At 38.8% G+C, this 21857-nt stretch overlaps 1 protein-coding gene across 6 annotated transcripts in view; it reads left to right on the top strand.

Moving 5' to 3' along the window:
- Positions 1-21857, top strand: part of SYCP1 (synaptonemal complex protein 1) — a 113535-nt gene that overhangs the window by 7958 nt on the left and 83720 nt on the right. For all 6 annotated transcript variants that reach the window (XM_051856138.2, XM_051856136.2, XM_008264617.4 and 3 more), the window contains exons 8-12: positions 1205-1278; positions 13072-13130; positions 15586-15655; positions 16615-16688; positions 18461-18569. In XM_051856138.2, coding sequence (XP_051712098.1) covers positions 1205-1278; positions 13072-13130; positions 15586-15655; positions 16615-16688; positions 18461-18569 — 386 coding nt within the window. The remainder of the gene's footprint in view (positions 1-1204; positions 1279-13071; positions 13131-15585; positions 15656-16614; positions 16689-18460; positions 18570-21857) is intronic.

Here is a 21857-nt window from a genome sequence, read left to right as displayed (position 1 = left end):
TGGCATTTTTAAAATAAGGCTTAATTTAGTTCCAAACTAATTCTTATTCTCAAATTCCTGTGGAACAATTCATTTCTATAGGACAATGTTTAGTTTGAAAATTAAATGTAGCTGTTAGAAACTTCAATAAGACAGCTGGAGTTCTTATTATTCACATAATAAAGCCTCATCTGAAATTTACCTTGTTTTATATTTGAGGGTTAGGCATCTAGAACATTTCTGTGGTAATTAATAAATGAAAAACCCAGTTTTATTTTCTCACTAGGTGTATCTGGAACTGTTTATTGAAAGATTGTTAATAGCAACTTGGTAGAAATTAAATAAAGAGCTTTAACTTTTAACTTTTTTCTTTTCTTCTTTTTAAAGATGTATTTATTTATTTGAAAGGCAGAGTTACAGAGAGGCAGAGGCAGAGAGATATCTTTCATCTGCTGGTTCACTCCCCAAAAGTCTGGAAGGCTGGAGCTGGGCTAATCCGAAGCCAGGATCCAGGAGTTTCTACTGGGTTTCCCATGTGGGTGCAGGGGCTTGGGCCATCTTCCACTGCATTCCCAGGCTGTAGCAAAGAGCTGGATTGGAAGTGGAGCAGCTGGTCTCGAACTGGCATGCATATGGGATGGCAGCACCGCAAGGGGCAGCTTTACACACTGCACCAGCCCCTACATTTAATTTTTTTTAAAGATTTATTTGAAAGTCAGAGTTATATATAGAGAGAAGTCTTCCATCTGCTGGTTCACTCCCCCAGGTGGCTGCAGCGGTCAGAGCTGTGCTGATCTGAAGCCAGGAGCCAGGAGCCTCTTCCGGGTTTCCCATTCGGGTACAGGGGCCCAAGCACTTGGGCCACCTTCCACTGCTTTCCCAGGCCATAGCAGAAAGCTGTATCAGAAGTGGAGCAGCCGGGACTTGAACCAGCGCCCATATGGGATGCTGGCACTGCAGGCGGCAGCTTTACCTGCTATGCCTGGCTCTTCACTGCCCCACAATTACTTTTAAAGGAAGGCAGTTACTAAATAATCTTTGCTAATAGGGCAATCAGACCTTTGTTCATGTAGTTACTTATGAATGATATATGATATATGCCAAATATTTTTAAAAGTTCTTGAAAAATTTAAAAACTGTAACAACATGTTTCGTAGCTTTTATGTATGATTTTGCTTTGAGAGCAGGTTGCACTTAGGCTAATTCTTTTTTGTTGTTGTTTCAGGAACAATGCTACAAGGAATTTATGTAATCTACTCAAAGAAACATGTGCTAGATCTGCAGAAAAGACAAAGAAATGTAAGTATCTTTCTCTTCTATATGATTTTATTAATTTAGTGGTGTAGGTGGATAGGGGAGAAATTATCTGTCCATTTTTTGTAACCGCTTTTTTAGAAAGATTTGTTTATTTATTTTTAAAGTCAGAGTTACAGAGAGAGAGAAGGAGAGGTGGTGGTGGTGGTGGTGGTGGGGTCTTCCATCCACTGGTTTACTCCCAATTGGTCGCAACAGCCAGAGCTGTGCCGATCCGAAGGCAGGAGTCAGGAGCTTCTTCTGGGTCTCCCATGTGGGTGCAGGGGTCCAAGGACTTGGGCCATTTTCTACTGCTTTCCCAGGCCATAGCAGAGAGTGGATTGCAAGTGGATCAGCTGGGAATAGAACTGGTGCCCATATGGGATGCCAGCACTGTAGGCGGCAACTTTACCCACTATGCCACAGTGCCGGCCTCTGTAACCACTTTTGGTTGACCAAGTTTTTATGTGCCTCAGAACATTTCTTTATACAAGTTCTCAAAACTATATGAAAGATGATGTATTTCAAAATGTGTTATTTTATTAATCCTCATTTTTTTTTAAAAAAGATTTATTTATTTGAAAGGCAGAGTTATAGAGGGGCAGAGGCAGGGGGAGAGAGAGAGAGAGAGAGGTTTTCATCCACTGGTTCACTCCCCAAATGGCTGCAATGGCTATAGCTGTGATGATCCGAAGCCAGGAGCCAGGAGCTTCTTCAGGGTCTCCCACATGGGTGCAGGGGCCCACGGACTTGGTCAATCTTCCACTGCCTTCCTAGGCCACAGCAGAGAGCTGGATCAGAAGTGGAGTAGCTGAGCCTCGAATTGGCACCTGTACGGGATGCCGGCACTGCAAGCAGAAGCTTTACCTGCTAATCTACAACGATGGCCCCGTTAATCCTCAATTTAGTTAATGTTAATCCTTAAACTAACCCTCTGTTCTGTCTGTATTGAACCAAGAATAGACTACTTAGCCATGTTCATGATGGGAAGCACTGAATAAGGACTGTGCTGAAGGTATAGTTTTTAAGAACAGTGGTACAATGTTATATCCGGTAAAGAAGTCTCAAATTTCTCCTGAAGAAAAATTCTTTTAAAAAATCCTGATAAGGTTGTGGTGTGCATTTTCTGCATAATTGATTTTTAATTGTAAAGAGGGATTTTTTCATTTTGATGAAAAACATGATTATTAAATATTAGTCTTTATCTTTGCCATTAATTTGACAATAGCTCTGCTTTGTTTCTGCAAGAACCTTCTTGGAAATACTGTCCATTTGCTTTTTCAGGATATCCTCTATTTTTCTTAACTAAAAATTTATCATATCATACGGCTTACTGCTTAACAGCCTGTATTCAAAAATTAGGCTGTGCTCAAATTCAGATTTTCAGTTTCTATCTGCTTTGAATAATTTGAATAAATTATGTAATCTCTGCCACTATGGTTATTAATAAATAAAATGCTTATTAGTATTGTTTTGATAATTAGTTAATAAATATTAAATTCTGAGAAAGTACAAAGTGCTTAATAAATGTTAACTATTATTACTATTATTATTTCTAGCATGTACTATTTCTAGGTATTTTTTATTCTTGGTCCCTGCCTGAAGTATTTTGGTTCTTAGAAATATGTCTTCTGGAACATACTGTATTACTGCTAACTCCTCTATTACATTTTGTTTATTCAACTTCTGAGATGAACTTTTCTGCCTAGATGTAAATAGTGGTGAAAAGTACACAATGGGTGCTGTGGTTTTGAGAGTTTTAAAAGTTCATGTGCTGGAAGTATGGTTCCCAGTGTGGTCATGTTGAGGCTGTGGAACCGTTAAGCAGTGGGACCTTGTGGAAAGTAATTAGATCATAGGTGCCACCCCTGGGAGAGATTAATGAAGTTCTTATAGGAATAAATTAATTACTTCAATAATGAGTTGCTATAAAAATATTGAGGCTCTTGCTCCTTCAGCCTGTTGCTCCTTTGCGTCACCATAAGGTCTCTTCTTCATATGCATGATGGCATTTGCTATGTTGAGACGCAGACAGAAGGCCCTCACTGGAGATGAGCAGATACTGGTACCAGGCTACTCTTGGAGTTCCAAAATTCTGGGCTAAATAACAAATAAACCTCTCTTCTGTATAAAAGACTCAGCCTCAGTCATTTTTATCATAGTACCACAAAATAAACTAATTCACTGGGGTGGAGGGACAGTACATTGGCTTTGTCATAGAAACTGACCTGGGCTAGAGAAACAAGGCTGTTGGTTCTTTCCTCAATTTACTTTTCATCTCTGTAAGTTAGTGATAATGTGGTTGGGGAGGCTTGAAGAATCTTTTAAAACATTTTATTGTGATTTCTTATATGAGCTAAAGTTGGGAAATGTTTTAGTACTTATTATTAGTGTAAATGCTATCCAGATTCTTGCTTAACTTATAGACCAGTCTTTTATTGAACTTTCTTTTAATTATCATGCTATTGTTTGTAGTGCTTACTGTATGTCATGAAATCTTCTACCTGCTGAGGAAAAATTGCAGTGAAAGTAGAGGGGGCACAGAACATAAATAAATGAATAATAGATTTATATAAGGTGATGATAACTACTAAAGAGAATAGTTGGGGGTAGGGTGGTTGGGGAATTTTTCTTTTACATTTGAATAGAGACTGAACACAGTAAAGGAATAAGCCCATGTACCAATTTTGGGAAAAATATTTCAAGCAGAGGAAAGCAATAACTGCAAAAGTGCCTGAGATGAGAGCCTGTTTGATCTTTTTAAGCCACTGTTCTATATCTTCTGTCTTTCTTACTGCCTTTGATATTTTTTGTCTTTTTGTCTCATTGTGTTCCATTCAGGATAATTTCTTCTAACCTTTTTTCCAGCTCAGTAATTCTCTGTTCAGTTAATTCTTGTCTGTTTTATAATTCATCAATTGATTTATTAGTTTCTCTTGCTATATTTCTGGTTAAGTATTAGCTGATTATTTAAAATGTGTAGTGTCACTTTTTAGAGTTTTAAGTTCCTTGCTGAAAATTTTAAGCTCAATTTGTTATCTCCATGAACATAGTAAACACAGTTGTATTGCAGTTTGTGTCTAATAAAGCCAGTTGTCTGTTTTGTAGATTTTAGATTTGTTTCTTATATAATCATGTATCTTTTTAAAAATATTCATTTATTTATTTGAAAGTCAGAGTTAGAGACAGGGAGAGACAGAGAGATATCTTTCATATGCTGGTTCATTCCCCAGATGACTGCAACAGCTAGGTCTGTACTGGGCCAAAACCAGGAGCCAGAAGCTTCTTTCAGGTTTACCATGTGGGTAGCAAAGGCCCAAGCACTTGGGCCATCTTTTGCTGCTTTTCCCAGGCCATTGGCAGGAAGCTGGATTGGAAGTGGAACAGCCGGGACACCAACTGGAGCCCACGTGGGATGCTGACATTGCTAGCGGTGGCTTTAAGCACTATACCACAGTGCTGGCCTTTCTCATCATATATGTTATCCTTGATTATTTACTAATTATTTGAGAATTGTAACAGTCACATTTTTCTAGTTCGTTGAATGTTGAACAATTTCGGATTATGTCCTGGAGATTTCAGATATTATATAGTGAGATTCTGGGTCCTGTCTAAATCCCATGGAGAACGTTTGGTTTTTAACAGGTAGCCACTCCAGTAATTCAAACCACAAGTTCTTTTTTTTATTTAATAAATATAAATTTATAAAGTGCAACTTTTGCATTGTTGTGGCTTTCCCCCCCAACCTCCCTCCCACCTGCAGCCATTCCATCTCCCACTCCCTCTCCCATCCCACTCTTCATCACGTTTCATTTTCAATTATCTTTATATACAGAAGATCAACTTAGTATATACTAAGCAAAAATTTCAACAGACTGCACCCACACACCTGCACAAGATATAGAGTACTGTTTGACTAGTAGTTTTATCATTAACTCTCATAGTAAAACATATTAAGGACAGAGATCCTGCATGGGGAGAATGTGCCCAGTGACTCCCGTTGTTGATTTAACAACTGACACTCTAATTTATGACGTCAGTAATCACCCGAGGCTCTTGCCATGAGCTGTCGAGGCTATGGAAGCCCCTTGAGTTCACCATCTCTGATCTTATTTAGTCAAGGCCATATCACAGTGGAGGTTCCTTCCTCCATTCAGAGAAAGGTGCCTCCTTCTTTGATGACCCGTTCTTTCTGCTGGGATCTTGTTCACTGAGGTCTTTCATTCAGGTCGTTTTTGCCACAGTGTCTTGGCTTTCCATGCCTGTGAGACTCTCATGGGCCTTTTAGCCAGATCCAAATGCCCCAAGGGTTGATTCTGAGGCCGGAGTGCTGTTTAGGGCATTTGCCATTCTATAAGTCTGCTGTGTGTCCTGCTTTCCCCGCAGGATCATTCTCTCCCTTTTAATTCTATCCTTCATTATTTGCAGACACTGGTCTTATTTGTGAAATCTCTTCGACACTTACCCTATCTTTTTGATCAATTATGTACTTAAACTTATCACTTTACTAAGTGAGATGACATTGGTACATGCCTCCTTGATAAGATTGAATTGGAATCCCCTGGCACATTTCTAGCTCTACCACTGGAGGTAAGTCCGAGCGAGCATGTGCCGACTTGTATATCTCCTCCCTCTCTCATTCCCACTCTTATATTTAACAGAGATCACTTTTCTGCAAACCACAAGTTCTATTTTGTATTTTGTGTGTGCAAGTTTCAATGTCAGTTCAATTTTCAAAGCCTTTGCTATACTGCACTAATCCATGTATACTTTGGTTCTGATCCATGTATCCTCTACTCAGAGGGTAGTTCTAGGACTTGAATAGTGGTTTGTTTGGAGTTCAGTTTTCAAAGTCTTTGCAACGTTACTTTGGGTATGTCTTATACATGTACATTAATTCTTTCCACCATGGGATTTATGCTAGCTCATGCACAGCTATCTCCAAGATTATCCCTGGACATTCTGCTTCACAAGATTATGCCCTCTCTTCTCCATCCTCTGGCCAGAAATATGGGTTATTTTGAAGTTTTGTCTGTCCTTGCTGCCATGGCTTCTGCAGTTTTACTCCTGATGAAACTCTTGAGGCAGGACTGGGAAAGAAAAAAAAAGAAAAAAAACATGTGTTTCCTGTTTGCTGTTTGTGCTTCATGTTGCAGTCTTGCTGGAGTTTTACGCTTGTATTAATGCCAGTAGACAGGGTGGGGAAAAATATAAATAGGAGACTCACCTTTATATGAAGTACTTTTTTCCAAGTTTTTCTCTCCTTTTTTTTTTAAAGATGTATTTATTCATTTGAATGGCAGAGTTAGAGAGAAAGAGAGACAGAGACAGAGACAGAGAGACAGAGTGAGTGAGGGAGAGGTGGATCTTCCATTAGCTGGTTCACTCCCCAAATGGCAACAATGATAGGAGCTGGGCCTCCAAAGCCAGGAACCAGGAGCTCCTTCCAGGTCTCCACGTGGGTGCAGGGGCCCAAGGACTTGGGCTATCTGCCACTTGCCCAGACACATTAGCAGAGAGCTGGATCAGAAGTGGAACAGCGGGGATTCAAATTGGTACCCATATGGGATGTTGGCATCGCAGGCAGCAGCTTTACCTCCTATACCACAATGCTGGCCCCTGCTCCTCTCTTTAATTTACTTGCTTTTGTATCCTTTTTAGAGTCCTCAAAGAGTTGCCTTTTGCATTCATTCAGAGTTTTAAGTTTTAATCAATGGAAGAGATAGATGGTAGTGTGCTTAATCTTGTCTGGCACTGGTGTTTGTTCTAAATTTTTTTTCCAATCCTCAACCTATTCTAAACCTCATGATTCATTATTATTTGCCCTAGGTATTTGATTCTTTTAATAATTAACAAAATTGCCTCCAGGTTTTTAGTTGTCTCAGCAGGAAGGTTGGTCTGAACTAATTACTCATTAACAGAAAAATAGAGTCCAAATGCAATCAAATGTAGAGTTCACAATATAGATCAAATCATGTTATTGTCTAATATGACTTCTCATAGTTTACAGGATAGCATACTATTTGCTTCTTAACCTTTACCTTGTCAGATATTTCCAGGTGTCCCACATATACTCATGGAAAACTACCCCTAAAGGGATTATGCTTCTGTGCCTTTGCATATGTCATTCCTTTTTACTGGCTGCTCCTTCTTCCTTCTTTTTTAAGATTTATTTATTTATTTTGAAAGAGTTACAGAGAGAGAGGGAGAGACAGAGAGCGAAATCTTCCATTCATTGGTTCATTCCCCAAGCGGCCACAATGGCCCGGGCTGGGCCAGGCGGAAGCCAGAAGCTTAGAACTCCATGTGGGTCTCCCAAATGAGTGGGACGAGGCCCAAATACTTGGGTGATCTGCTGCTGCTTTCCCAGGTGCATTAGCAGGGAGCTGGATCAGAAGCAGAGCAGCTGGGACTTGAATAGGTGGCTTATGTGGGATGCCAGTGTTGCAGGGGCTGCTTAAACTGCTGCACCACAATGCCGGCCCCTCCTATTCTTTAAAAATCAGAATAGATATTACTCAGTCTTATTTACTCTTCTTCTTTCACTCAGTACTTTGCATGGAGCACTATTGTGTGTTTATTAATTCCTTCAATAAATGCTTGAGTGCTTACAATGTGCTAGACATCTCAATGTCAGCTTGAGGGCAAGAGCTTATGTCTTTTTTTTTTTTTTTTTAAGATTTATTTGAAAGGCAGAGTTACACAGAGAAAGGAGAGCCAGAGAAAGAGAGAGGTCTTCCATCTGCTGCTTCATTCCCCAACTGGCCACAATAGCCAGAGCTGTGCCGATCCAAAGCCAAGAGCCAGGAACTTTTCTGGATCCCCCATATGGGTGCAGGGGCCCAAGTACTTGGGCCATCTTCTACTGCTTTCCCAGGCTACAGCAGAGAGCTTGATTGGAAGTGCAGCAACCGGGTCTTGAACTGGCGCCCATATTGGATGCTGGTGCTTTAGGCCAGGGCGTTAACCCACTGTACCACAGTGCTGGCCCCAAGAGCTTTTGTCTTAATTGATTCAGTTTATTCAACACTTTGCATACTGTCTATGAAGAGAATAAGGAATGAATTAGTGAATGAACAGGAACAATTCTGATCTTAGATATTCCCTATAAAAATTCCCTTTTATTAAAAAAATTATTTGAAAGAGTTATAGCAAGAGAGAGAGAGAGAGGGAGAGAGAGAGACAGAGATCTTTCATCTGCTGGTTCACTCCTCGAATGGCCAGAACAGTCAGGGTTGGGCCAGGCTGAAGCCAGGAGCCAGGAGCTTCTTCCAGGTCTTCCACGTGGATGTAGGGGCCCAAAGACTAAGCAGTATAGTGGTAAGGTGTAGAACGAGTGGAAATATTCTGTAGACATTATATCTCAGTCTTTTAGTAATCTTTTGCTTCTTGAATGTGACTTCACAAGTACTTGTTATTATCGTTCAGGGACTAAGGTGGGACAGGCTGGAGTTGGGAATTTCCCTTTCCCCAGGTCAAGGAGGTGGTGATAAAAACCCAGCTGACTGCTCTGTTTAAATAGTTTCTCTAAAGGGTAAGCCTTGATGAGAAGAAATGGATACATTGGTATATTTCATAATGGTTCCTTTCCCCATTCCTTGTCAGAAGCAGAGAGTATGTTACTCCAGTGTTCCCTGTGAGTACCTGGTAATAATCACAAGAGTGTGTGTCCCTTCCCTAAAGACTGGAGATTGAGTCTCCCTGCATTTTTCTTTTTTTTTTCTTTAAACTGGCCAGTGGTTTATTCAAGTCTTCAAGCAGGTAAATAAAAGAAACTAAATAATATATAATGTATAAACATTTGTGAGGGAATAAACCAACTGCCTGTATTTTTCATGACTAGATATTTGGTGAATTGTCAGGGAAAGAATACACATTAGACTAGAGATAGTCGCCCATTTTCCTATGAGAAAACAAACCTCATTTTCACTAACTTCGTGTAAAAACACTGCATCATTAACAAGCCATTAGATCACTAACTTGTCTTGTCCCTATTAAGATTCTCTAAGACTTGATTCATGATATTTTTTGATAATTTTTTTCTAATGTCCAAGTAAAACTTATCCCTTAGTAAAACCAAGGTCACAGACATCAGTGCACACTTTGATGTACAATGAAAGATGAAACCAAAAGCAAGCAACCAGCAACTCAAGATATTACTGAGAAAATTCAGCAGGTGTAGGTGAACAGGTAAAAGAAAATATGCAAAGGTTCACAGGAACATGTTTCTACCATTTAAAAGTTCTTCAGAGATTATATGTGAATTCTATAAAGTATATATGTATATAATTAAGTAAAATGTTTTAGACAAATTCATTGTGCTTTTATTTTAAATAGTGAAATTAAATACACAATTTTTTTCTTTTTTGTACATTTTCCTGAGGTACAGTGTGATGGTTCATGTATACAATGGACAGTGATTAGACAGTGTAGTTAACATTTCCATTTCCTTAAACATTTTTCTTTTAGATTTTTATTAACATGCAATAATGATACACATTGCTGGGGTACAAGATGGTACCTTAGTTTAATTACATATATGTACTGATCAAATTAAGGAAGACAACATTCCATCTCTTCAGAGTCACTCCATGTTTGGAGCCCTTGAACTTTTCTCTTTCAGCCATTAACAACATATATAATTAGTAATCACATAGTTTTCATAGTATAATGTAAAAGAATGTTTGGAAAAATAATGTTTCCATATAATATCAAATTGAAAATTTTGGAATTTCTTCCAAGAACCATTGTTTTTGCTATTTCTTGCTATTTCTTTCTGAGCTTTTTAAGTATGCATACTCAAATTTAGACAAACTTACTCCAAGTATCAAACCACCCAAATCAGAGTGAATTTTTATATTTTATATTTTAATACTTCTGCAAATGCATAGAATTTCAAGTATCGCTCTGGCGAAAAGCCACTTATGTTTCATTTCTAATCATCTTTAAGAATAATTATGTAATTCTAGCTCCAAGATACGTTTATTTACTAAGTTAAAACTGGGAGCTGATTTGCTTCTGTTTCTTCAAAGCAAAAGGGAATGTATGGCTTCTCTGATAAGGCATATTTTCTTCAAATATGTAGATTTTTGTTTGTTTTTTATTTTTGAAATCAATGCTTGTTCTTTGGTAGTCACCAATTAAGAAACTATAGTTTCCTATGGGTAGGGTAAAGAATCCAAGATATAATCGTAGGTGTCACCTTACATACCCACAACTGGTCCATAGGACAATCCTGCTGCTGTGGTAGCAGAGTGCTGACAGTTTTTTCCCAGTAGTTCATTTATATTTATGTACATTTTCATTATCTTCAAGGTCCTTTAGAATCTTAATTAGGCCTCCCAAAATAAGAGATGACTTATGATAGCAGTAAGCAATACTTTTAATTTGAGGAAACATCTCATCTAGGGCAGCAAAACAAACTATTTGCATAGCACAAACATAGAGGGTCAGCTTCTTTGCAGGTACACTGTTGATCTCATCAATAAACCGGTTTGTTAGAGAAGAGGCAGTGTCCTCCAAATGGTGATAGAGAATTTGTATTGTTCACTCAGATGGTTTATTTATTTATTTTTTTGACAGGCAGAGTGGACAGTGAGAGAGAGAGACAGAAAGGTCTTCCTTTTTCCATTGGTTCACCCCCCAATGGCCGCTGCAGCCGGCGCGCTGCAGCCGGCACACCACGCTGATCCGAAGCCAGGAGCCGGGTGTTTCTCCTGGTCTCCCATGCGGGTGCAGGATGGACCTGGGCCACCCTCCACTGCCTTCCCGGGCCACGGCAGAGAGCTGGACAGGAAGAGCTGGACTAGAACCCGGTGTGCTGGCGCCGCAGGCAGATGATTAGCCTATTGAGCCATGGCACTGGCCCATTCAGATTATTTTTTTAAAGCTGTTGTTAGACCTTTGTATCACTGCAAATCTGGAAGAAATATGTAGATTTGTGCCAGAGCTGGTGGTAGATGTAAGATTCTTCTCTATATATTGGTGATTCTTTGAGTATGAATTGGAATTGGTATGGTTTTCTATGAGGTGACACAGTAATATGGCAGTACAGAACTCAGATTTTATTGATGGCAATGACCTGTCCATGTCAGTTACAGCCAAGGGTAGTCATGTGTCTTTCTTGGTTAGTGAAATGTAAATGGATGTCTTCTATTTTTTTCTTCCCCCTACAAAGTAGATATGCTTTTGGGAGCTTCAGCAGCTATAGTTCTGGAATTCCAAGAGCAAGGTGCTGGCATCTGCTCAGCATCTGATGAAGGCCTTCTAGGTACATCATGGCAGAAGCCATCACACAGCAAGACATCTGGAATTTTTAATCTCTCAGATTTGTTCACACTGAGTTTCTAGCAATCCACTAGTTACAGTTCAGGCTTACCCTGGCTCTGGTTTCCACAGAGTTTCTTGTTTGAGGGTTTCTGCCCTAGTAAATTGTGATTCTCTTTGAATTTTTGTATTTGCCTGCTTGTCTTTCTAATTTTAGGGGCAACAGTTGGTCTTCAGATCTAACTTATCTTGTAAGAAAAGTTACTGATTTTTCATTTTGTTCAACTTGTTGGTAGCATGAAATAGTGACTTCCAGGCTTTTTTTCACATCATACTAGACCCAAACTGCTTTTGCTACTATTTTTAAAAAATATGTATTTATTTATTTGAAAGGTAGAGTTGCAGAGAATTAGAATGAGAGAGAGAGAATCTTCCATCTGCTGGTTCGTTCTCCAAAGTGGCCAGGAGTCTGGAGTTTCATCTGGGTCTCCCATGTGGGTGGTAGGGGCTCAAGCACTTGAGCCATCTTCCACTGCTTTCCCAGGCACACCAGCAGGGAGCTGGTCAGAGCTGGAACATGGGACTGGCACCGTGATGCAGTGCGTAAAGCTGCTGTGGGTAGTACCAGCATCCCATATGGGTGCTGCTTCAAGTCCTGGCTGCTCTACTTCCAATCCAGCTCTCTGCTAATGCACCTGGGAAAACAGTAGAAGATGGCCCAAGTCCTTGGGCCCCTTAGCCAATGTGGGAGACTGGAAGAAGCTCCAGGCTCCTGGCTTCGGTTCAGCCTCGCTCTGGCCATTGTGGCCATTTGGGGAGTGAACCAATGCTTGGAAGACCTCTCTATATCACTGCCTCTGCCTCTCTGTAGCTTTCCCTTTCAAATAAATAAATAAATCTTAAAAAAAAAGAAAAAGAAAAGGATTTTTAAAAAAGATTTTATTTATTTATTTGAGGGGCAGAATTACAGACAGTGAGAGGGAGAGACAAAGAGAAAGGCCTTCCATCCACTGATTCACTCCCTATTGGCCTCAATGGCTGGAGCTGTGCTGAACCGAAGCCAGGAGTAAAGAGCTTCTTCCAGGTCCCCTACGCGGGTGCAGGGGCCCAAGCACCTGGGCCATTTTCTACTGTTTTCCCAGGCCATAGCAGAGAGCTGGATCGGAAGAGGAGCAGCTGGAACTTGAACTAGTGCCCATATGGGATGCTGAGACTGCAGGCGGCTTAACCTACTGCGTCACAGCATTGGCCCCAGGATTTCCTTTAATAATAATAAAAAAAAAAAGTAAAGAAAGAAGAGAAAGAAGAAGTGGAACATCCAGGGCTTGAACTGGTACCCATATGTGATACTTGCATTGCAGGCAGTGGCTTAATCCACTACACCACATTGTTAGCCCACTATTTAAAACATTACTAAATTAGATATCCCAATGTCCTCATTAATGCAGAATTTCAAAAATTTAAAGATATTTTGAGTTATCTTATTGGTATCATAAATGTTTTAAAATTTAATTTTGAATTTTTTTGTTATAGATGAATATGAACGGGAGGAAACAAGACAAGTTTATATGGATCTAAACAATAACATTGAGGTAAGAGTGAAAATTTGAATATGTTGAACAAGGAATTTCTAAGCAAAGTACAATGATTGCTGCAAGGATACAGACAACTGTTCCTTCTAAAAGGATTACTAGCTATTTGTTATATATGTGTGAACTGACAATAAAATTCCTAGGGTCCTACACTGTGAATATTGGTGTTTTTATGTATTTGGAAGAGAGAGATTGAGATCTCCCACTGGCTATTTTACTCTCCAAATTCTTTCAACAACTGCCAGGCTCCTGGGAACTCAATTCAGCACTCCCAAATGAGTGTAGAATCCCAATTACTTGAGCCATCACTGTATTGCCTTCCATGGTTTCCATTAGCAGGAACCTGGAGTCAGGAGCAGAGCTGACCAGAACCCAGGCACTTTTATATGGAATGTAGGTTTTCCAATTGGCATCCTAACTGCTAGGCTTGTCCCATATTAATCATTCTTTAATGTAGTGGATTTTTTAAAATTTTCATTTTATTAGTGGGAGAGAGTGAATGAGAGAGAGAGAGAGAGAGAGAGAGAGAGAGAGAGATCTTCTATCTACTGGTTTACTCTTCAAATGCCTGCAGCAATCGGGTGGGCCAGGCCGAAGACAGGAGTCTGGAGCTCAATCTGGATTTCAGTTGGGTTCCTTGGCAAGAACCTGCTGCCTCCCAGGTGTGCATCTGCAGGAAGCTAGATCAAAAGTGCAGGAGCTGGGACTTGAACCAGTGGCTCCCATTATGGAATATGAGTGTCTCAAGCAGCATCTTAACTGCTGCTTCAAATGCCCATTCCTGTACTAACTTTTTGAGTTATACATTAGTCACACTATTTAGCTTAATTTATCGGTTATTTATTAACTTAGAGACTAGCACAGTGTGATGTATAACCATCAGTTTGAAAACAAAGTATTATTAAATCTGTGTCTGGTTTCTGCCTTTCCTTATCTGATTTCCTATTACTCATCACTTTGCTTTTCTATTTTAGTCAATCTTTTCTTTTATATTTCTTAAATTTACTCCTTTTGATCTTGGTTCTCTGAATTTGTATTCTCTTTCCAAAACTTTTGTATCTTAAGATCTTATATACTTATAAACTTCACTCTGTTTTTGTTATCTACCCTTACTACTTTATGTAAAATGTCTTTTTATTATTCTTTATCTTTCTGCTTCATTTAATTTTTATGAAGAGCATTTAAGACCACATGACAGGTTGGCATTGTGATGTAGTAGATAAAGCCAATACCTGCCTTCCATATTATAGTGCCTGGGATAGAGTTCTGCCTCTGTTTCCAGTCCAGTTTTTGCTACTGTACATCTGGGGAGGCAGCAGGTGGTGGCTCCAATACGTGGATCCCTGTCACTCAAGTGGAAGACCCAGAGACCCAGATGGACTTTTGGCTCTTGGCTTTGGCCTTCCCAGACAGATTGTTGTGGGCATTTGGGGAGTGAACTAGCAGATGCAAGATCTATCTCTCTGCCTTTCAAATAAAAACAGACAAGCAAACAAACAAAAAAACCTTAAAACCCGAAAACACCTGGCATGGCATTTATTTAATATATATATGTCTCTCTCTCTCTCTCTGTACATGTGTACTCTATAATAAGTTCCAGTAGTGTATTGACTGTGTATTAAATTACAAATGTCTAAAACAGTCCCTAGCATATAATAGACAACTGTTTATAATGAATGAATGAAAAATTCATCTGATTTTGCAAAGCCAGATTTGTTGAGTATTGAATGAATACATGCTGCCAGATTATGGATGTATAATTTTGGACTGTTATCGGGGAAAGGTTTTACTTTAGTGGGGGAAGACAGAAGTAAAATAAGTAAACACAAATAAGTATAGAATTACAGATTTTTGGCCGGCACCGCAGCTCAATAGGCTAATCCTCCGCCTGCGGTGCTGGCACACGGGTTCTAGTCCCGGTCGGGGCACCAGATGCTGTCCCGGTCGCTCCTCTTCCTGTCCAGCTCTCTGCTGTGGCCTGGGAGTGCAGTGGAGGATGCTCCAAGTGCTTGGGCCCTGCACCCGCATGGGAGACCGGGAGAAGCACCTGGCTCCTGGCTTCGGATCAGCGTGGTGTGCCGGCCGCAGCGGCCACTGGGGCATGAACCAATGGCAAAGGAAGACCTTTCTCTCTGTCTCTCTCTCACTGTCCACTCTGCCTGTAAAAAAAAAAAGAATTACAGATTTTTGTATGTCCTGTTAAGTAAATGACTAGGGTGTCCAAAAATCATTTTGCTGCCGTTTATATTATGTAAAATAGCTGTAGTTACTTTAAGCATCTGGAAAACTAACATAATAGATACTCAGTAGATTTTAAATACATTAATTATTCAAAGTTATAGGTTTTTCATTATTTAAAATTGTGTGTTTTCTATGTAATGATTGCATATTACAAATTTATTAATATTTTCATAGTTTGAAGAAAACTGTTTAAAATCTTAACTTTGTATTTCAGAAAATGATAATAGCTTTTGAGGAACTTCGTGTGCAAGCTGAGAATTCCAGACTGGAAATGCATTTTAAGTGTAGGAATTCCATTTTATATTACTGTTCTTTCATTTCTATTTTTACTAGCTCATATTAATGATTTCCTCCTTTTAGCTTGAAATCTTCAACTGTTTTTACATTTTGTGCTTTTCTGTTTTTTTTTTTTAAGTCCCTCAATATCTTGTGGGGTGTGGTAGGGAATTGATATATCTTAAAATTATTTATTTATTTATTTATTTATTTATTTATTTATTTATTTTTGACAGGCAGAGTTAGTGAGAGAGAGAGACAGAGAGAAAGGTCTTCCTTCCATTGGTTCACCCCGCAATGGCTGCTGTGGCCGGCACGTTGCACCGATCTGAAGCTGGGAGCCAGGTGCTTCCTCCTGGTTTCCCATGCGGGTGCAGGGCCCAAGCACTTGGGCCATCCTCCACTACCTTCCCGGGCCACAGCAGAGAGCTGGACTGGAAGAGGAGCAACTGGGACAGAATCTGGCGCCCCAACCGGGACTAGAACCCGGAGTACCAGCGCTGCAGGCGGAGGATTAGTTTAGTGAGCCACGGTGCCAGCCTTAAAATTATTTTTTAATTTCAAACCTCTTTCCATGAAATCTTACTATAGTTCATATTTAACTTTTTAGAAGTGTGGTTTTATTTTATTTTTATATTTATTGGTAATGTGTGCATGTTAAAATAAATATATATGTAAGATATATTATTCCAGATTTGTATATTAACAAGGAACAAACTTTTACATGTATACAATTTAAGACTTGAAGAATTTTAAGTTATTATAACTTTGATATTATTTAAATTCCCTAGTACTAAAGGGAAAGTTAGCAACAATAAAACAGCAATTTTAGCTCATTACAAAATTTTGAAGTTTAATATAATTTTGAGATATATAAAGAAATGAAATAAACTTGAAATTTTATTTGTAACAGAAAAGTTAAACAATTATGTTAAGACATTGTGGTATATTTATTTTATTTTTACAGTAAAGGAAGACTATGAAAAAACCCAACGCCTTGAAGAAGAATATAAGAAGGAAGTAAATGACAAGGAAAAGCAGGTTTTTTAAAATCAACTCTATGTTCTTTGTATTTGCTAATTCATAAAATACTTAAAATTTTGAAAAAAATTTACATTTTCTGACTAGATGGTAAACTTCTCTCAGTGAATTTTAATATTATACATCTTAAGTATTTGCCTTTTGCTTAGCTAAGTGAATTTTTATTGACTCAGATATACACTCACTGAATACTAGCCTTTTTTGGTTTTTCAATTAATGAGTTATGTATAATACTTACATCAGTGGATAATAGTACATTGTGAAAAAAGATATTATTTTGTGAGAAATTTTGTTTAGACAAACCTCATAAAATGTAGAGATGATTGCTGAGCACTCAACTCAAATTTTACAATCTATTTTGAAATACACTATTCCATAATACCAATGAATGAAAATGAAACCATTCATTTGCTTCTTTCTATTAATATCACATAGTGGGAGACTTGAAAATGGCAAGTGTTTATTCGTTGACTTTTCAAGAATGTTGATTTCAGATTATTATGCCAATTCAAGCCTGTGCTTCCAAATGAAAAGTGATAAAAAGAGTTCTGTTCTATTTCCCACTATTTTTGCAGTTTTTTTTTCTAATTTGCTTCAAGATATCCTATAATCGCAGGTCACAAGGATATCTACTTAAACAATAGTCAAGAAATTTAAAGTACAGAGAGGATATTTAGAGTTTTAGGTTGTGATTAATTGATGAAATTTCAACCTAAGTGTTATGCTTAGATATTTTGAAAGAGTTACAAGTTTTTAAATTTTAACTTTGTTGTTAAGCTATGTCTCTGAAAGAAGGAACTGTTTTTACAAGTTAAAATTATGCTTATTATAAAGAACACAAAAATAGAGTGAAATGCTAAAAAAATGCTTGCTGGAGTTTTGGGTACATGGGCCTTGTTGGTCTTGCTTGTAAAATGGTGTCATGGCCAGCTGCTGACCAGTTTTTGTTTGGGACTCCCAAGTTTCATTATTTGTTAGACTTTTTTTTCTGAGGCTCTCCAAATCCTTGGCTGATGGCATATTGGAACTGGGTTGGTCAGGGTAGGAAGCACAGGCTGAGTATCATCATTCTATATGCTGGCTCTTCCATTATATGCTTTATCCTCACCTCTTTCTGTACTTGGGTATTCATGCTTAGCGATGATTTTTTTCAAAAAAGGTTTATTTATTTACTCGAAAGGCAGAGTGTCAAATGTGGGGAGGGTAAACAGGAGAGAGAGAGAGAAAGAGAGAAAAAAAAAAAAGAGAAGAGAAGAGGGATTATCTTTCATCTACTAATTCACTCCTCAGTTGCTACAATAGCCAGGGATAGGCCAGGCTGAAGCCAGGAACCAGGAACTTCATCCTTGTTTCCTACATGGGTGGCAGGGATTTGAGTACTTGGGGTGCTGCCTTCCCAGGTGCATTAGCAGAAAGGTGGATCAGAAGGTGGAGCCCCTGGCACTTGACCTGGCACTCCAATATAAGATGCTGGCATCGTAAGCAACAGCTTAAAATTTTTAGTGCTCACTATTTGTTGAATGAGTCAGTACACTCCATTATGTAATTTCAGTAATAACTTGAAATACATAGTATGGTATTGGTTATATCATAATAGTTCATTCAATTAGGTATTCAATAAATATTTATTATTCAAGCATACATTGAATGTCAAATACAGCCAAGTGAGAAGTATGTAAGCAAGTATGTAAAATAATTCTAGGTGATGATAAATGCTATGGTGCCACATTTACCTTTTAATCTATATGTTTTATTTAAATATTTCATTTTAGATGTCACTACTTTTGGTCCAGATCACTGAAAAAGACAATAAAATTAAAGATTTAACATTTCTGCTAGAGGAATCCAGAGATAACATTAATCAATTAGAGGAAAAGACAAGTAAGAATTTATATAAGAAAATATGACAATGTGTTTTATGTATTCCTATTGCTGAAACCTAAATTTTAGCTTTTATTTAAAATGTATTATAATGCTTTCTAATGCTGTAAATTCTCAGTTTGAGTTGGGTCAATTGGAGGAGGGCATAATAGAATCACTTAAGGAGCTTTTTCCAAGTACCTGTACTCCTTTTTTTCTCCTTTTCCATACTCCTACTTTCTTCAAAGTAAATTTTGAACATCACACTCTATAAAGATAGATATTTAAGTCTTTTATCTTTCCTGAGGTATTCTATGAGGCTGGAATATTGCCTGGTGCATATGAACACTGAGTATTCCAAGGGAGGAGTTAACTGATTCTTCCTGGAGCAAGATAATTATTTGCCATTTGAAGAAGAGAGAGTGTTTTAAAGAATAGGAAAACAAATGCCACAAGATTCCTATGATGCTATGGAAGATGTATGATATTTCACAAAGTACATTTAGGAAAAACTGTTGGTGGTTCAGAGTTTACTAGATGGACAAGTTTTGTGGTGCAGTGGGTTAAGCTGACACCTGCAATGTCCAGCACCCCGTAGTTCAAGTCTCTGCTGCTTTACTTCTGATATGGCTCCATGCTAATGCACCTGGGAGAGAAGCAGATGGCCAAACTGCTTGGTTACCTGCCCTACATGGAGACCTGGATGAAGTTTCTGGTTTCTAGGTTCAGCCTGCCCCAACCCTGGCTGTTGTGGCCATTTGGGGAATGAACCAAAATGTCTCATTTTGTCTTTTCGTCTGTCTCTGTAATTCTGCCTTTAAATAAATAAATAAATTTAAAAAATCCACTAGACAGTGAGTTAGAGGAGACAGTATAGACAGAAGAAATGTCTTGTGCAAGACAAGGAAATGTGACAAGGTATAATTTTAATTGATAAACTGACTGGTGTGACCCCATATTTTTGATAACTCAAGCAGATAGATGAGACTATTGTGGGGAGCAACTCGGACTAGACTAAGTTACTGGAATTAAGACTTATTCTATGCATCTGCTCTCCCACAATATGGCGCTGGGAGAGGAGAAAACAGCTTCTACGCAGCTGCCTCCAGTTCAACCAATAAACTGTAGGACCTGCTCCTGATTGGAGGAGAGCAGCGTACTCGGCGTGTGGGCAGCCGAGTTGGGATTGGCGGAAGAGGACTATAAAGGAGGAGAGAGACAACATGCACCAGGAACATCTAAGGGGAACATCTAAGAGGAACACCTGTGCAGCCCCCGAGAGAGCCGGCCGGCGGTGTGCCGCTCCCCCGTGGAAGTGGGGAATGTGGCGGGGGAACCGCCCTTCCACGGAGGTGGAAGGGTCGGTAGCCAACCCGGGAAGAACCAGCAGCAAACCTGGGGAGGGCCGAGCAGACAAAAGAACAGCGCAGGGTCCTGTGTCGTTCCTCCACGAAGAGGGGGAGCGACAACTATAAAGAATGTTTAGATTCATTTATGCAGGACCTTAAATGTCATGTCATGTTTAGACTATGTTATTATTTTGCAAACTTGTTCAAGTGGCAGGATACTTGAAAGTCATAGTGTACTTTGTGAAATATCATACATCTTCCATAACATCATAGGAATCTTGTGGTATTTGTTTTCCTATTCTTTAAAACACTCTCTGTTCTTCAAATGGCAAATAATTATCTATTTCTTGCTAACGTGTGCTAGCTAATTTTACCTTATTGTCATTATCATAGGCTATATTCCAAATATATTGAAATTGTTTGTTTCTCTTCATTTTATGTTCTTCCTTTCTTACCCCATGACTTCTATCCAAAATAAGTCTCAAATCTCAACTCCAAATCTGTTGGCTAAATCCTAGTGAAGTCTTTCTGATTCTTAATAATGGTTTAGGCATTACCCTTTTGTCTTCTGTGACTGTGAGTGTCTTGAAGGGATGGATGATGTCTCATTAACTATCTTTTTGTAATTCTAGTGACCTAGCATTTTGCTTTGCATATAATAAGAGTCATTTGGATGAATGGATACTTAACCTTAAATTATAAGCTGGAAACACTGTATTGGTTATAAAGGACTATAATTCTATATGATTTTGTAGACTCATAGCCACTGAAATCTGTTCATTTAGATTACTTTTCATTGTTTCCATACAATGTACCTTCCATTTTTTCTTTTGGTTTTTCTTTATTTTATTTGGATACTTTCTGTTGATCTGTAACTTAATCCTGCCTCGACTGTCTATTTTGCTTTAAATCCATCTACTGAATTCTTAATTTTGGATTAATCATATATTTTTCTCTTCTAAAATTTCCACTTGTAATTTTAAAAAAGATTTATTTTGTTTATTTGAATGGCAGAGTTATAGAGAGAGAGGTTCACTCCCCGAATGGCCGCAACAGGTGGGCTGTGCCAGGCCAAAGCCAGGAGCCAAGAACTTCTCCTGGGTTTTCCTTGTTGGTGCAGGGGCCCAAACACTTGGGCCATCTTCTCATGCTTTCCCAGATGCATTAGCAGGGAGCTTGACTGGAAGTGGAGGAGCTAGGTCTCACACTGGTGCCCATATGGAATGCTGACGTTGCTGGTGGCGGCTTTACCCAGTATGCTACAATGCTAGCCCCATTTGACTTGATGTTTTAAGATCCATTTCCTTGGTTAAATTCTCTTTCATTTATTTATTTATGAAATAAACTTGAAACTTGGCATTTTTACTTAAATTTTTAAAAATTGAGTTAAGCAGAGAGAGCGGGAGAGAATGCGAGAGAGAGAGAGAGAAAGAGAAAACCTCTTTTGCTAGTTCTCTAAATGTCCACAATGGCTGGGGAAACCAAAAACTCAATTGAAATCTCCCATGTGGGTAGTAGGAACACAGTTACTCGAGCCCATTGCTATTACTTCCCAGGGTCCACATTAGCAGGAAGTTGGAGTCAGCAGCTGGGAATCAATCCCAAGTACTCTGATGTGGGATGCAGGAACTGGTGTCTTAACCACCAGGTCAAATGCCCATTCCAAAATCTTTTATTTTAAAAATCATATTTTTCATCTTGTTTTGAATATATTAATGATTGATATTTAACATCTGTTATCTGTTTACTTCAATATCTCTTTTACCTATTAGTTGCTTTTTTTTAAAAAAAGATTTATTTATTTGAAAGGCAGAGTTACAGAGAGGCAGGAGCAGAGAGAGAGAGAGAGAGAGAGAGAGAGAAAGGTCGGTCTTCCATCCACTGGTTCACTCCCCAAATGGCTGCAACAACTGGAGCTGGGTAGATCTGAAGCCAGGAGCCAGGAGCCACGGGAGATAAT

This window comes from Oryctolagus cuniculus, chromosome 7 (assembly GCF_964237555.1).
Source record: "Oryctolagus cuniculus chromosome 7, mOryCun1.1, whole genome shotgun sequence".
Taxonomy (NCBI): domain Eukaryota; kingdom Metazoa; phylum Chordata; class Mammalia; order Lagomorpha; family Leporidae; genus Oryctolagus; species Oryctolagus cuniculus.
This window is presented reverse-complemented; position numbering and strand designations above follow the sequence as displayed.